The sequence below is a fragment of the Pezoporus flaviventris genome, unplaced genomic scaffold (genome assembly GCF_033815535.1).
Source record: "Pezoporus flaviventris isolate CSIRO_AGI_PZ_B2104156 unplaced genomic scaffold, CSIRO_AGI_Pfla_v1 ptg000002l, whole genome shotgun sequence".
Classification (NCBI taxonomy): Eukaryota; Metazoa; Chordata; class Aves; order Psittaciformes; family Psittacidae; genus Pezoporus; species Pezoporus flaviventris.
The window spans coordinates 47,663,917-47,678,629 of NW_026892550.1; the positions used below are offsets into that span (position 1 = coordinate 47,663,917).

At 41.2% G+C, this 14,713-nt stretch overlaps 1 protein-coding gene across 2 annotated transcripts in view; it reads right to left on the bottom strand.

Moving 5' to 3' along the window:
* Positions 1–14,713, bottom strand: part of UNC5C (unc-5 netrin receptor C) — a 251,314-nt gene that overhangs the window by 16,835 nt on the left and 219,766 nt on the right. Inside the window, exons 8-11 of one of the 2 annotated variants that reach the window (XM_061477544.1) lie at positions 10,027–10,083; positions 8,359–8,550; positions 6,760–7,104; positions 4,176–4,263 (exon numbers count right to left, since the gene is read on the bottom strand). In XM_061477544.1, the coding sequence (XP_061333528.1) occupies positions 4,176–4,263; positions 6,760–7,104; positions 8,359–8,550; positions 10,027–10,083 (682 nt within the window). The remainder of the gene's footprint in view (positions 1–4,175; positions 4,264–6,759; positions 7,105–8,358; positions 8,551–10,026; positions 10,084–14,713) is intronic. The other variant, XM_061477552.1, reaches the window with a different exon arrangement.

Consider the following 14,713-nt stretch of genomic DNA (forward strand, 5'->3'; position numbering starts at 1 on the left):
CCTGATTCTTCTGTCAGTCTGCCTTTAGAAGGAAAATAATCTGAAATGTTGTCCTTTCCTTTTGCTCTTTTGCTGATGGTCTGGTTATTTTATGTTGTATTTCCCAATTACAGTGACTGGCACTTCATGAAATTGCCTTCTGGAGTTGCAAAGTAGTTTTGTTTATGCAACTGAGATACAGATGGAAGGTGGAGAAATGAGATGCAGAAGGCTTCAATTTCTTTTACTTCACAGCTTAGAGTTTACTGGTGAAAAAACCAACATTGCTCCTTGGATCAAACTCATTGATTAGCTATGTGACGTTAATATAAAGTCTATACATACACTATGAAGAGACTGATCCAAGTCTCACCTGACCCTTCTCTCTTTTAGGGTAGCTAATTTGGAAGTTGTACAATTTATGTGTGTCTTTCGCCAAGATCTTCAGGAGTGCTGCTTGGTGCATTCTTCAGGGTTGTCACATTTTGTGGGCATGGAGACAACCACTCTCATTTCCATCATCTCCTGTGTGATGAATTATACAGGAGTGTCCTTCACTGTGCCATATTCAGTGCAGTTCTTGCCTCTGATTAGAGTATGCAAGAGTAGTTCCACCTAAAGCTGTGCAAGCTCGGCAGGGGTTCACAGGAACACGGGAACTGCCAAACGAGATCAAACCAGTGGTCCATCAAGACCCAGACACCATCTAGCACTGACCAGTGCCAGATGTTTCTGAAGGAAGCACACAGCTCCACTAATTTAGCTCACAGCTAAATTTGTTTTTCAACCCAAGGCAGTCAAGAAAATCCTTAGGGTTGGAGGTTTATACTCGTGCTATTTAATGCTTAGTTGTGTAAGACCTAGGCTCTCACGGATGCTCATTGGTACACAGATGCTCTTGTCAGGTTACTGGTCACAGCAATATGCTTATTTTATAGACAAAACCACAACTCCAGAAGGAACCTCTTCTTTTAAATCTCCAAGTTGGTGATACTTCCCCAGGCTAAAGGAGAGAGCATCTGATCACCACTGAAAAACTCAACAAGCTTCAAGACAGAAACCTGTCTGATGTCTATGAAATATTCTCATAGGCTTGTCATTTTTTCACATATACACACACATATCTATACACATACGTATACACACACATACATACCTAGATACCATTTTTTCCACCATAGCCACTTCATAAAGCACATGGACCTTTCTATGAAGTCAACATGCCATCCAGGGATCAGAGCCTGGTAGCTGCTTGCCATTCATATTATCCTGAATGACAGCAGAATGAGGATGAGCTTGCAGTGCAGAAGCAGGAAAATAAGCCTGCTGGAGTACTAGTCCAGGGAAAGAGAAAACCCACTGTGCCATACACATGCTAATACACTTAGAGAAAACAACTGCCTCCAGGTGGCATTTATTGCAAACCACCAGAACCCTGGTTCTCTGAAGAAGGATAATGCTTCTAGTGTGAGCTCTCACGTGTTTCGATGGATATGAAATGGAATGAGTGCCTCAAAAAGCTCTCCTAACCAATCTGCAAGGCAACATAAAGAGTGTTATTGCTGGGTTGTGAAGTTTCTGAAATTTCTGTGCAACAGGATTCAGAGCCTAACTGGGGAAATGTATTTGGAAAACGAATGAAAAGGGGAATTTGCAGGACTCTGAGGTACAACAGATTTCCTGCTTCAGCTTGACTGTTCCAAAGTTGTTTCCTATTTCTACAAACTAAGGGTGAGCTAAACTTTATGTTGCTGTAGATTCCTGAGCTATGATGGTGAGACTGTTGCTGCACTGATTCTATTTAGGGTAGCACTACAGGGACCACATTCTTGCCTCAGTGGTGATTGTATATCAAGAAAAAGAGACTGCCTTCATTTCTGTTTATAACACCCATTTTATAGTTTTCTATATGTCCCCTTCCAAACTACATCAACACACAACAAGACTTTTCAGCCCATACACATTTACACAGTGCTCATGAAAATAAATACAGGATCTCACAGGGTTTATAGAACACACTCCAGCTACCATTTGGCCACAAAAATGAATGTCTGCATCGAGTCCTTACCGTGGACTATCACTCTCTGCTGGAGTGCTGTAAGAGTGCAGCAGCAGATCTGAAAAATAATTATGCCACACACTAACTTGTGGTACTCACAGGATTCCAATTATATGAAGCAGTATCTGTGGCCCATACAGTCAGAAAAAAAGAGGTTCTGACTGAGCTGCAGCTCTGTTATGGCAATTGAAGTGTCTGCACAGCCCTGCAGCAGGAGACCATTACAGCTGGGTGCTGGGTGCCGGGTGCCATCCACCCCATTCTGCACTGGGGAAAGGGATCAGGTAACGGGGAGGATGTTGCAGTCCTGCAGAGTTTAAGCCCTTTTCAGTGAATATTCAGTAGTCAAAGATTTAGACAATGGAGACCTAATGGACTCCATTTTAAATGTCCTAGAGGTGGTTGATCTCCATGAGCATGAAGAGCCTGGCATGCTGGAGGCGGCCTGAAAAACTGTCACAAGTCAAATAAGCAGCTGGGTCCTATGCACCCATAAAGAGATTACCAACACAACAGAATGAGCCCTGCTGCCCCAGGGGAACGAAATCACTCCTCAAAGTCTTCATTACAGGTGAGGACTCACACCCTTCCAGTCACTTCTGCAGGCATACTTCAGTATACTTGCTCAGTTTGGCAGACAACACAGCTCGAAACATGGTTTTCCCAATACAGGTTAACCCGGGCTTCTATCTCCTGGGTGACCTGCTGAGTAACAGCTATCACAAAGCACACAGGGGGGGCTTTATGACCCCTAAAGAAATAAATCAGACTAGCCTGTAACATTGTTGTCCACAACTGCATGAATGGGAAGCAGGGATTCCCTCCATAACTGGCAGGAAATAGAATAACTGTACATATAACTCCTCCTAGGAATAACTTTACTTTTTTATAATTAGGAATTTTAAAAAGGGAGATTTAAAACCAAGTTGAATAAAACTGGATGCCCTCTGATTTAAGGTTTGGTTTTTTTTCCTTCTTCAGGAAAGGGTCCTTTTCAGTGCTGTTTGTAAATGTCTTTAAAACAGCTAAAACAAACAGGAATACAATCAATACTAGGTATGAACAGAGACACTTTTTCTGTAGCTGCAATTAGCTGTTTTCAAAGAGCAGGTCATGAATAATGGATGCAAAAGGGTGGGTGGGGGAGTTACTTAATTTTTCTTTAAGCAGATTATTTTAGCATGGGTGAAAGATTACCAGTCGAAAGAACAGTGTTCAGTATCACGCAGCGTATAAACAGCTGTGGCTTAGCACATAATAAAAGCCATTTAACGGCTGAGCCAAAAAACCTATCTAGCTGTGAGGAGGGAAAAGAGGCAAAGTACCATGTAATGATTGTTTAGATTCACATTTGCCATTCAGCCTTTGTGCACGAGTCCATTCTGCAGACTAAGAGCTCACCTTTCTATTCATGAGGTTTTTCTAAACTGCTTCAAATGGTGACCTTTTTGGAAACTCTTTTTTTATTCCAGGCCTGCTAGATCACTCAATAGACGTTAAGGTCTAGAATATGAATTGGCCACACATGCAGGTAACAGGTGAGAATAACAGGGGTTATCCCAGTATTGGCTCTGGGTGGCCCTTGGCCTGGGGCTGGGCAGAACAACCTGCTTGCTTCTACCTCAGAGCAAGGAGGGGTGGAGGACAACAAAAGCTTTGGCTCCGTCGTCTTCACTTCATGGACTAGCCAAGCCCATGGAGGGTAAAATAACAATTCACCTTCATTGTCATAGGAGAGGAGATTTTACAAGCCAGACGCTCAGGCAGCTGTCCCTCTGCAGAGCAGATTTGTCACCTTGCTCCTCCACAACCTTCTCATTCACAGCATAGGTCTTTATCACGAGGTTACCTCACACCTTCTCTGCCTCACCAAACTCATGCTGGCACGCTTTCCTCACTTCTGGCTATGATTCAGTATTCCTCCAGCCTGAGGGCTTGCTGCAGAGTGCCACTCTCGATTAGAAATGCAGAAGTCTGAGCTCGTTTTGTGGCAAAGTTTATCCTTGCTCGCATTTTACCTCCAAGTCAGAAAACAGCTTCAGCGCTGTAGGCTTTGCATAAGCATATTACCACAGGTCTTTAGGTACTGCATTTTTCCCCTCCGTTAATACACGAGCAAATGAAGGCAATCTTTTACCTCATGTTCTCCTTCCTGTGAACTGTCACATACATTTCATAGACTCTCCCTTGTGGAACAGCACCCGCTGGGATCAGCAAGCTTACTCCTGCAGAACAGAGGAGACACAAAAGATGATAAATTGGAGAAAAAAGAAACTCAGGCAAATGGGCCTGTGCAGTGATAGAAGAGGCAGAAGCCTGCAATGCCAGGTTTCCACCCAGTCTCACCAGTAGACTCTACATGACCTCAGCAACTTGGGAGTAAAAGTATTTACTGTGACCCATGTCTCTGGCAGTGAGATAGTTTGTTGTTACTCCTCTTGTGCATCAGCACTGAAATACGGGAGTGGAGAAGAGGATTTTCTTCCCTTCCCTTATATTTTATTTAAAGAGCAGACAGACGCTTACGCTGCTGCTTACCTTGTAAAATGATGGGAAAATGAACAACTCGGACTAAAATTTCCAGCAGCTGTAACAGGACATCTCTCTCTAGTCAATTCCTACTTAATTAAAATTGGGAGAGAAAGGCAATGGAGGACTGTCCCAGGAAGCAGTGAGAACTAGTTGTTTCCTGAAAGATGGCTTCTCTGACTGGCATCTTGTCTTCTAATGCACTCAGCTTCTAATTAGACTACTAGGGAGACAAAATTTGGCTTCTTGGTATTTTGAATGCATAAAGGGGTTCAAAACTTGAGTATCCAACCTTGAAAAAAATGTGGGCAAATATGCTCGGTGTCCTTTTCAGGGGCAATTAGCTGCACACTTGGCTACGAAGCCCTGCCATTACTGCCATTTCAGAAATGTCCTGTTGTTACACGACAAACACAGCACATGAACCAGTTATTTCACTCTGCTGGACACGTCTCAGCCAGCTGTCTTTGCAGATGTAGATTAGCTGTGAATCAGTGGCAATGATTTTAATACACTTATTACTACATAGCTGAAAATAAACCTACAGGCAGACTATTTACATATATACATATGCAAAAGAGAGGCTTTATAGAAAGCTTGCACAGCCCTCTTTTCTTTAGCACATGTGGTTTGGTTACGCTGGAGACCTTCCACATGTTGGTGTACAGGGGCTCAGTACCGTACCTGGCTTTGAAGGGTAGAGAATAGCTAGGAAAGCATTTTGCATGAACCCCTTCTGACACTTGTTTCCTTGCAGGCATGCAAGAACCTAAACTATGCATGTCCTCAGCTGTAACAGGGCAAGCATAGTGTAATTTACATCATATCACTAGGAGTATATACATACATCTAGAAGCAGCACGGAGGCATACATGCTAGTGGTAGATAGATTGATATATTTTACAAAACATAACCATTTTTAAGGGATTACAGCAATAAATAATAATTTTTTCCTTTATAAATTGATATTAATATATGTGAATTAAATGTGACTAATAGACTGATGACAATGTGCACCGCCATGGCATAATAAACCTGAGTATTAATATCTACCTTCAGCTGCTACTTAAAGAAATGTGAAATCCAGAATTGTATAGCATAAATATTCAACATTGTTCAGCAGTCAGCATCAGATTTCTTTAAGTAGTTAAGCTTTCACTTAAATTTAATAGCTATTTTGCCCCCCTATTCCATGGTAGCTCAAAGAGAGTGCCTACAAGGGTACGCACCACCTCTTTTTGGTCAGGGCACCGTGCTGTAAAATGGCCAAGAGTTGACCATGAGATGCAAAGGAGAAATCCCCCACATCCAGTGTTTCATGCATTTGATTCAATCCCACTTCAGATGTTAATGTTGCTTCTCATTAGTATGCCAAACCACAGGAACATCTAGGCGCTGAACTTCCTCAACACTTCATTTAGGAGCCAAACAGCAATAAGCCTCTCCCAAAAAATCCAGCTGCAAGAGCTGAGCTCTCCCAAGGCTGCCCAGGAACTACCTGGATGCTCTGAACCTGCCTCCTGACGCCCAGATGGCACGAAGGGGGCCTAGCAGCCTGGCCTCGTACTGTAAGAGAAAGACTGAGTAGCACTTTGCAATTACATCAAAAGGCATTTGATGCTCAGTCCCTCTCTTTCCTAGTTGTAAAAGAAGTCAGCAATACATGTAACAAGGTGAGAAATACAGAAGAGACACTCTTGGGTCTTATTTTTCTTGTGTATGTAATGTGTGCAGGAAAAAAGCCTTAAAAAAAATTAGTATTCTGGTGTCCTTCAATACCACATAGTCTGAAATGAATTGGAAGTGGAACAAACAATTTGTTTTTTAAATATTTTGTCCTTTTTATGTGCTATAACAAGATTGAGGCTTTCTGGCTTGGAGTCCCTTTTCTAGAGCTGCATGAAAGGAAAAGGTGAAGGATGCTGAATTGCACTTCACACAGGTAAGCTCTAAAGCCTTGCATGTCTCATAAAGTGGCTAAGAGCCCTGCAATATTCTGTTTCAAAGGTGGCCAGGACTTTGGGGAAAGAATATTTGAAGTACCTTGGTAAACCTGAAAGGGAGAGGAAGAAAACATCTGTTCTGAACAAAGAAAAGGCAGGGTCCTTGCTTTTTCCAGCATAAAAGCAAGCTAACTCCACTTAAAACCGCAAAACAATCACACCTTTAAGCCCACAGTGACTAGCACTTACCTGAGTTGGGAATTACTAAGTGACCTCCTAAGGAATTGAATGTCCCAAATGCAGTGCATGATGGGTCAGTCTGCCGAGCAAGGCTCTGGTTCTTCAGGTTCAGGGTCTCATTCTCCAGCAGTGACTGTGTAATCTGTGGGGACAGCTTGGAGGAGAAGTCAGACAGGTCCTCCTGGGGGGTGACTGCACTGGAGGTGTTATAAACTTTGATCTTCAAGTTGGGCAGCGGGTCCAGGATTGGAGAATTGGTCATTGGGATTTTATCAGAGACATCATGCAAGGCATAAACAGGACCCCTGTACAAGGCTGCAGCAGAAGTGAGGTCTGGTGGCACAGCCAGGAGGTCTGCATTGGAGATGAGAAGAAAGAACACTATTAATTCTCTATTCTGATAACTTACTTCTGGATAACAATTCAGGTTTATATTCTGTGTTTTGCCTTTCATACCAAAGGTTAAGATATGCAATGTCCTTGCCAGACTGACCTTCATCTCCTTTTCCATGCATACTCCCAGAGCTTGTATTGCCCCAGCTGCTATGGAATCTAATTGTCATCCAAAATTACAGCACATTTCTGCTTTCAAGATTTTTCACTGGGATTATTTTGTTAGGCTTCACTCAGATTTCAAGTATGACATGCTTAGCTTCAGGGCAAGATCTTTTCCTTACTCAGTAGATACCATTTAATTACCTAATACCCCCTCCCTAAATTCTAAGTGACAATCATTAACCAATTTATCTAATTGGCCTAACAACAGCATTCCTAAAATAAAAGACAGAACAAACCTATTAAGTCATTGTGCCCACAACTCCCTGCAGTGGGGCATTAGTACCTGCATCACACTTTTTGGAGATTTGTTTTAAAAGTACCTCCGATAAAGAAAATCACACTTCTGCTAATCTACATGAAAGCCCTCTTGTAATCTTAACTCTTACTTAGATTTATTCTTCTAACACACATACTGGGATAAAAGAGGAACCCTTCAGCCAAAATATGTGTCTTCAAAAAGCCAGTACTATCTTTAGAGGTTGTTTTGTTTTTTTTCCCCCTGGCCAATGAAGTGTAGAAATAATCAAGCTGTTATGCACCAGTGATAAAAAAGCTCATTATTAAATTATGTTTGGCTGCAACTTCTTCTACATTGTCTATTGAAATTACAGTATTTCTTAGACTACTGTTTATGCCTGTAGAGACAGGGCACTGGAAAAATGGCTATTAGTGAAATAAAATGGAGGAAGATGCAGTAGAATTGCTGTACCATAATATCACTCTTGTGATTAATCCTGCCTCAATTGTTTCTGTTAGACTTTGATTTAAATTTCAGCTGGACCTGTATTTCCACGAATGTCTCTTTCACTCTTGCATTCACGCTCTCTTCAGAAGCTAAATTCCTCTGCTTTATGCTCTTGAGCACATCTGAAAAATGCCAATGTGGGTTTTGAGCACTTGACTATCAGAAACAAATGGATATGATCTTTCTCCCTTTTAACAAGTGCCAACAAGTATCCAGCCAGTAACATTCATGCAGCCCAAGAGAACATAACCTTATAGAATCTCCCTGAATTGGTCAACATGGAGTAGAGTGAAATGACAACTAACCTTGCCTTGCAGCCTTGATATTAACAGGCTGAAATCCCCCATTTAGCGCCGAGGAGTCAATAATATCTGAATCAAAGTCACGGTGGTTCTTGCGATAGACAAACAGGGCCACGACCACGGAAATAGCTAGGCACACGATCACGGCTATGACGATCCCAACGTAGAGAGCAACATCATCTGAGTCAGGAGCAGCTAGAAAGAGAGAGACCAGGAACCTTGAAGAAAAGTGTTCTTCACAGGCACTTTCAAGAAAACAGATTCTTACTATTCTCGTTTCCTGCACATATTTACTACCCTTTTTATAGGTTAATTTAAAATCCATTTCCAAAGCTATATAACAGGTCTATGCCCTTTTGATGGAAAATGATCTTTGATTTCTTTCTCACTCGTGTTCTAACTCATTCCCTATCTACTTGTTCATCTATCTAGTACCCAGGCTGTGGAATACTAAGTATAACATGTTATAGACTTAGTCTCATGAAGTAAATCCACCCTATGAAATAAAATAATATATCTTAGTGATGTGGCATCATAATATTGGTATTTAGTGGCTCATCTAATCGCAAAAGCCATATTGTGGGTTTTTAAACTTCAGAAGTCTAATTAATTAAAAAAAAAAGAAGTAAAAAAAACCCCAAAATCTATTTTCTATTAAATGCCTGGAATATCAGGATGCATTTGTGGGTTTGTTTTTTTTTAACTATAACGTGTCACGCCATTTTTGCCTTCCATCCATTTCTGTTATAAAAATAATCTGTTAAAGCAGAGGATCAAACACTGAATTCTCATCACTGGCATTAAGGCATACGTATTTGGATAAAAGCTGAAGCAAGTAGAAGAAATAATGTGGTAATTTACCAAAAGGAACCAAGATTTATTATGGCTGTCTTGTAAGAAAATGGCTATGATATTTCTACTAGCTGCTTATACTGTATCTTCAGCACTAATTCCAGGCTAATCTCTAGCATCATTATCCACCAGTCATTTTTTTTTTCCAAAAGGTACGAATATGTGATCAAAATGTCATGTGTTTCTATACAGTGAAGAATCCCAGTTTTAGAAATAGCGTAATGAAAAAAGAAAGTGCAAAAACAAATCAGACTTTTTCAGTATCCCATTTTTCTTAGTTTGAAACATGTGAAATCATTTTTATTCTCTTTTTTTGCTCCCTGCCTTTTAGCCATTTAAGCCAAGACACCCTCCAGCTGCAGAGGTGAGAGCTGGCAGATGTTGAAAGGGACTGATCAATCTCCTTAAGCTCCTGGCTATCAATCTTCCATGTACCAGCCTCAAAACATCACACTGTTTTTCCCCAGCAGTTCAGGAAGTAGATCTCTGAATTCCAGCTCAAATAAAAGTTACTCCTCCACCACACTTCTTCCATTTGCTAAGGAAATTTTAATGAGAAAAGGGTACATTCTCTCCAGTTTCTGTCTCCGAGGCAGCATCTTTACCCATTTTCCCCACACATGAGGGCCGTTACCATTCTGTGTCAGCCCACTGACAGCAAAACACTGAAACTGCTGTCAAGCAAGCAGCATGCCACTTACTCTGATGAACAGGTTCCTCCTTTGCCTAGGCATACAGAGCTGGCATAACAGTGAAGCTTGACCCAAAGAACAGCATCAAATTAGCATTCAGGAATGTAAAATCAAATATTAAACTTACAAGAAAATCCATATTCATTCTGGGTTCTCTGTTCAGTTGAAATAGGATAAATGAAACCTTAAAAAGAAAGAAATTAAACAAAAATAGGAACAAAATCAAATTAATGAGAACAAAAAAGGGAAGCATGAAAAATGGTTTAATTAAAAAAAAAAAAAGGAAAAGAAACTGATGGCACTTTAAAATTCTGATATAGCACAGAATTATGATTTTGCATCCCCTGTCTGCTCCAGAGCCTTACTAAGAATTAATAAGCAGGCAGATTGAATTTCTAAGCCAAAATCAGTCTCGAGTCACTAACTTTGGAGTGCTTAAAGTCTTTCTTTTATTGAGCATAAACTCTAATGGTTCTAATTTATTTCAGACATCAAGGGTCATTAGCATATGGAAAGTCTTTTCTCCCTATCCCTGCCATATGCTTTAATTCCAAGGAAATGTTTGGTAAAGCTCTAAACATTTTTTTTATTAAATTACAGTAGCTTGTTGATCTAATAGAGCTAAAGGAGACCTGTCATCACTGGTCAGAGGTTAAACACCCATTCACTGAGCAGAATCCATACGCAAAGCCCTCTCTCTGTATTTCTTTGGAATTATTTTATCCTTTCTTTAATACTTGCTCAATAGGGATTCCTCAGGGAGTGAAGAATTTGTCAGCAAACAGGAAACTGAGTGGCTTCTCTTCAAAATTATTACAAAATCAATAAGGCCTCTGGGGTTATAGCATTATTTATTTGAAATCTTTGCAAGCACCATACATTGACAAAATCATAATGCAATTTACAGCTGCATTTCAGAAAGGACAAATAAGAGAGATCGTTTCTTTCGTCTTTTCTTTCTGCAGCTCCTAGCACATGGCACACTGGAACTACTTAGTGTGAACTCACTAAACATCTCCCAGCTGCTTTCCATTCATACAGGAAGTTAGTAAAATGCCCCCAGTCCCATCCTGCTGGAAAGGTAAATGACAAATCCAAAGTAAGCAGAGGAGCTGTTGTCAGGGACAGGATTAGAGTTGGTGTAAAACAGAAGGTACTTCTCCTCCATCACCTTTCCTTCAGTGCTTTTGAAGGGAACTTCACCACCTCCCCTGTGAGGAGCACCCCACCTCCCACACTGTGAGGAGCCTGCACAGCCAGGGGCTCCCTGCAGGTGAAATGAAACTGGAAAATGCACTCCTGGTGTGTGCGTAATGCGCAGTATCACATTACAGGCAGGCCAGAGTAATAATCCCCAAGCTCCCAGAAATGCTGAGCTTGGGTGCTCAGCATCTGTTGTGCTTTACATATCTCTTCCTGCTTGGCAGCACTGCTTGCTAATGAAGACATAGTCTATCCCAATCGCAGGTACAGACACCCCTCTGCTGAAATTTCTAGATATTAACTCTTGCGTAATGCTACTTTAACTAAAATATCAGAGCAAGAAGAGCTACTTTTTCATGATGATGTTTTTTCTGAGGTATCATGGGACAGACTATATTGCCTGCAATATCTATTTAAAACTTTTATTTCACAGCAATGATTCCAGCCTTACAATTGCTTTTAGAAATATTATATTCTTACATTCATTTACTTGGTTCTTTGAGGCAAGTTCACCTATGTGTACTCTCAGCATGCATACTCAATCTTTCTTAATCACTGCTTCCTACTTCTACTAGTGTACTCCTGGTATGTGACATAAAAAGTCAGGTGAGCAACTTCTGAGGGCTCGAGTGAGTGCTCATCAAGTCTGGGCATGAATTTACAGTACCCTAGTTACTCCCCACTTGCTTCCCAGATGAATGCTAAGGCCCATATTTAGTCAACCTAAATTGCAGCTATAGCCTTATGCCCAATATTTCCTTAGGCAAGATGCCTCTGGAGACCAAGACGCAGGCAGCAGGAAATACGAGGCACAAGGACAAGGTAGAATTTAGGCAGGCTGCATCTCCAAATGCCTTTTTACTTCATACTTAAATCCACTGTGAAAGCTGAGGACATCTCCCTGCACTTCATGTGTCCCAGCATGTTCTCAGGGGACCTCGCATCAAGCAGTATGCATCCCCTGGCTCTGCATCATCCATGGAGCTTGACCTCACTGTGCAGAGCTAGGAAGGCTATTCTTCTCTCCTTATGTTGTATTGCAGCTGGCAAGTTTTACATTCAAAGTTGTGTGTTATTCCTGTCACATCTGAAGTGACCTATCAATTGCCACTCAACAGGCACAAAGGATGGCACTGCCTGGATCAGCTGTGATGTTACTGAAAGCATTCTTTCCTCCCAGGAAAACGCTATTCCAAATTCAAATCTTTTCAGCAAAGTAAACATGTGTGGTCCTCAAATACTCTACTAGAAATTTACCTCATTGAAACCTCTTCATAGACCCTGTTTGCTGCAAACATTTACTTGTGTCTCACAAGTTTGCATAGATTTTGTTACTGCTTCAGAGAGCATCCTTGCAGCTATGTAAGAGTGTCACCAATTTCTTCAACAGAAAGGTTTTGTATACGTATTCAAAGGCATATCTGTTAAAATGAGAGGAAGAGGCAAGGATACTGCTCACTACTTCCATTAGCCTCGCAAACCCAAACGTTTAGTGAAGTATGCCTGATTTTATTCTCCTCTGTGTGCTGTGAACTAAACCAAGCACTCAATTCCAGCCAACTCTTTCTGTGCAAACATTGCTTGGCTTTCACAAGTGTCTGCAAGGTCACATTTACAACCTGAAAAACATGTTTTTTACATAAAAGGAAGGCGTGGGCAAGGTGGAAGGGTTAAGGGCTGTTGAGTGAGACGCCTTGTGTTTGAGTCATGGGCGTGCCAATTCTTTGATGAGGGACAAGATTTACGGGTGATGGTAGTGGCTGGGCAGGAGGTAGCATTAATTGTAGAATCATTTGGTTTGGGTTGGAAGGAACCTTAAAGATCACCTAGTTCCAACCCCCTGCCACCTTCCGCTAGATCAGGTTGCTCAAAGCCCCTTTCAACTACAAGGGGCTGGACAGCCACAGCTCTGGATAACCTGCTCCAGGGTCTCACACCTCTCAAGGTAAAGAAATCTGTAATAGCTAATATACATCTACCCTCTTTCAGTTGAAAATTATTCCTTCTTGTCCTATCACTACATGCCCTTGTAAAAAGTCCCTGCAATGATGCAAAACCTGCTGGGATTAGTAACTGAAATAATGAAGAATGATTTCCCTCTTCTGTTCAGTGTAACTGCAGTAAAAAGAGACTTTTCCTTGTGGGTTTATTTTTTTTTTCTCCCTTGTATGAACAGCACCGCTTGGCAAGTACCTGAGGGACTTCTAACAGGATCATCAAAATTTTAACGAGGGTGAATTTAGAAAGGTGCTGGTGGGTTTTACTCAAGGAAGGCTGCTGAGGCTGCTGACTCCCACTCGGAGCAGCTGGTTGCACAGTGAGCTACTTGCTTTGAGAAAAGTAATTTAAGCTTCTTCCTGCAACTTGTTGGGAAATGTACTTTTTCAAAGGGGCTTTTGATGTTTTGTTGTGAAGCTTACTGCTGGATGAGTAAAATAGTAATAATCATACTTCCCACTTGCGGAGTCCCTCCTGTTTGAGGCTCTCAGAGGCCTACCAACAGTGGGTATTTGTTTCCCTCATTTTACAGGTACCTCACCCTATGTGATATGTAGGGAATCAATGGGAGGCTTGGGTTAACCTACAGGAATTGTATCACTGTAATTGCACACTAAATGCATTCATTAAAAAGGCTTTAATTAAGTTGGTGTTTCTCCATGCATTCTACTTTATATTCCAATTTAGGCTTGTAAATACATTTTTTGTCCCTGTGGAAGTGCTTCTATTAAGTGTTAACGGTGGGCTTTTTTGACTAACATAATCACACTAGCACAAATCTCTTGTACAAATGCAGAATGTATCATTATAAAGGTGCATTACGCAGGCATTGCCTATTCTCTTCCTTTAAAGGATGTGAAGAGCAATTTAAGCACCTTTATAATGATTTAAACCACAGGGGAATGTGGAGAAAGGTGAACATGTCAGATTGTACTGGAAAGATAAACCAATCCAACACTGGTATATAGAAAAGACTTCAGTAGGCTTTTTATCAATTTAGTTTAACTCAATTTCAGCATCAGTCACACTTACAGTGATTTTGGGAATTGTGACCATTTAACTAAATAGATTTTGAAGCTCATTTAATTAGTTTGGTGCAGTTTGTGAAGGCAGATGATCCCCAAACACTGGGAGTCCAGCCTGAGCATTCTGGTCCCTTATGTCTTGCTCTGACCTTCTGGGAACACAATTGTGCCAGAGGCCACAGGAGACATAGCGGCGGGTCTGTGTGGCTGAATGGCCTTCAGTATATCTGCATGTGTGGGATCATCTGCCTTAGGAAGTTAGCTCTGACAAATAGGCAGGCTGACCCTTTTTACAGCATGAATTCATCTGCTGCAATTTTCCTTGGGACAAGTAGATGAACCTTCTGCCAATTTGGGGAAAATGGAACATTTGGGAATAGAGAATCTTAGACCTATGAAAGGTAATTATGCAGAGATTATGGCACTGACCCTCTTGGGACTGAGATTGAAAGAGAGTGCCACCAAACATGTCATCAAAACAACTTTTCTAAGCTCTTCTATTCTTCTGGGTGAGAATCTACCCCTGAGAATATCCATGAGCACATATACACAAACACAATGTTCAGACTGGAAACTCAGTATCATGAC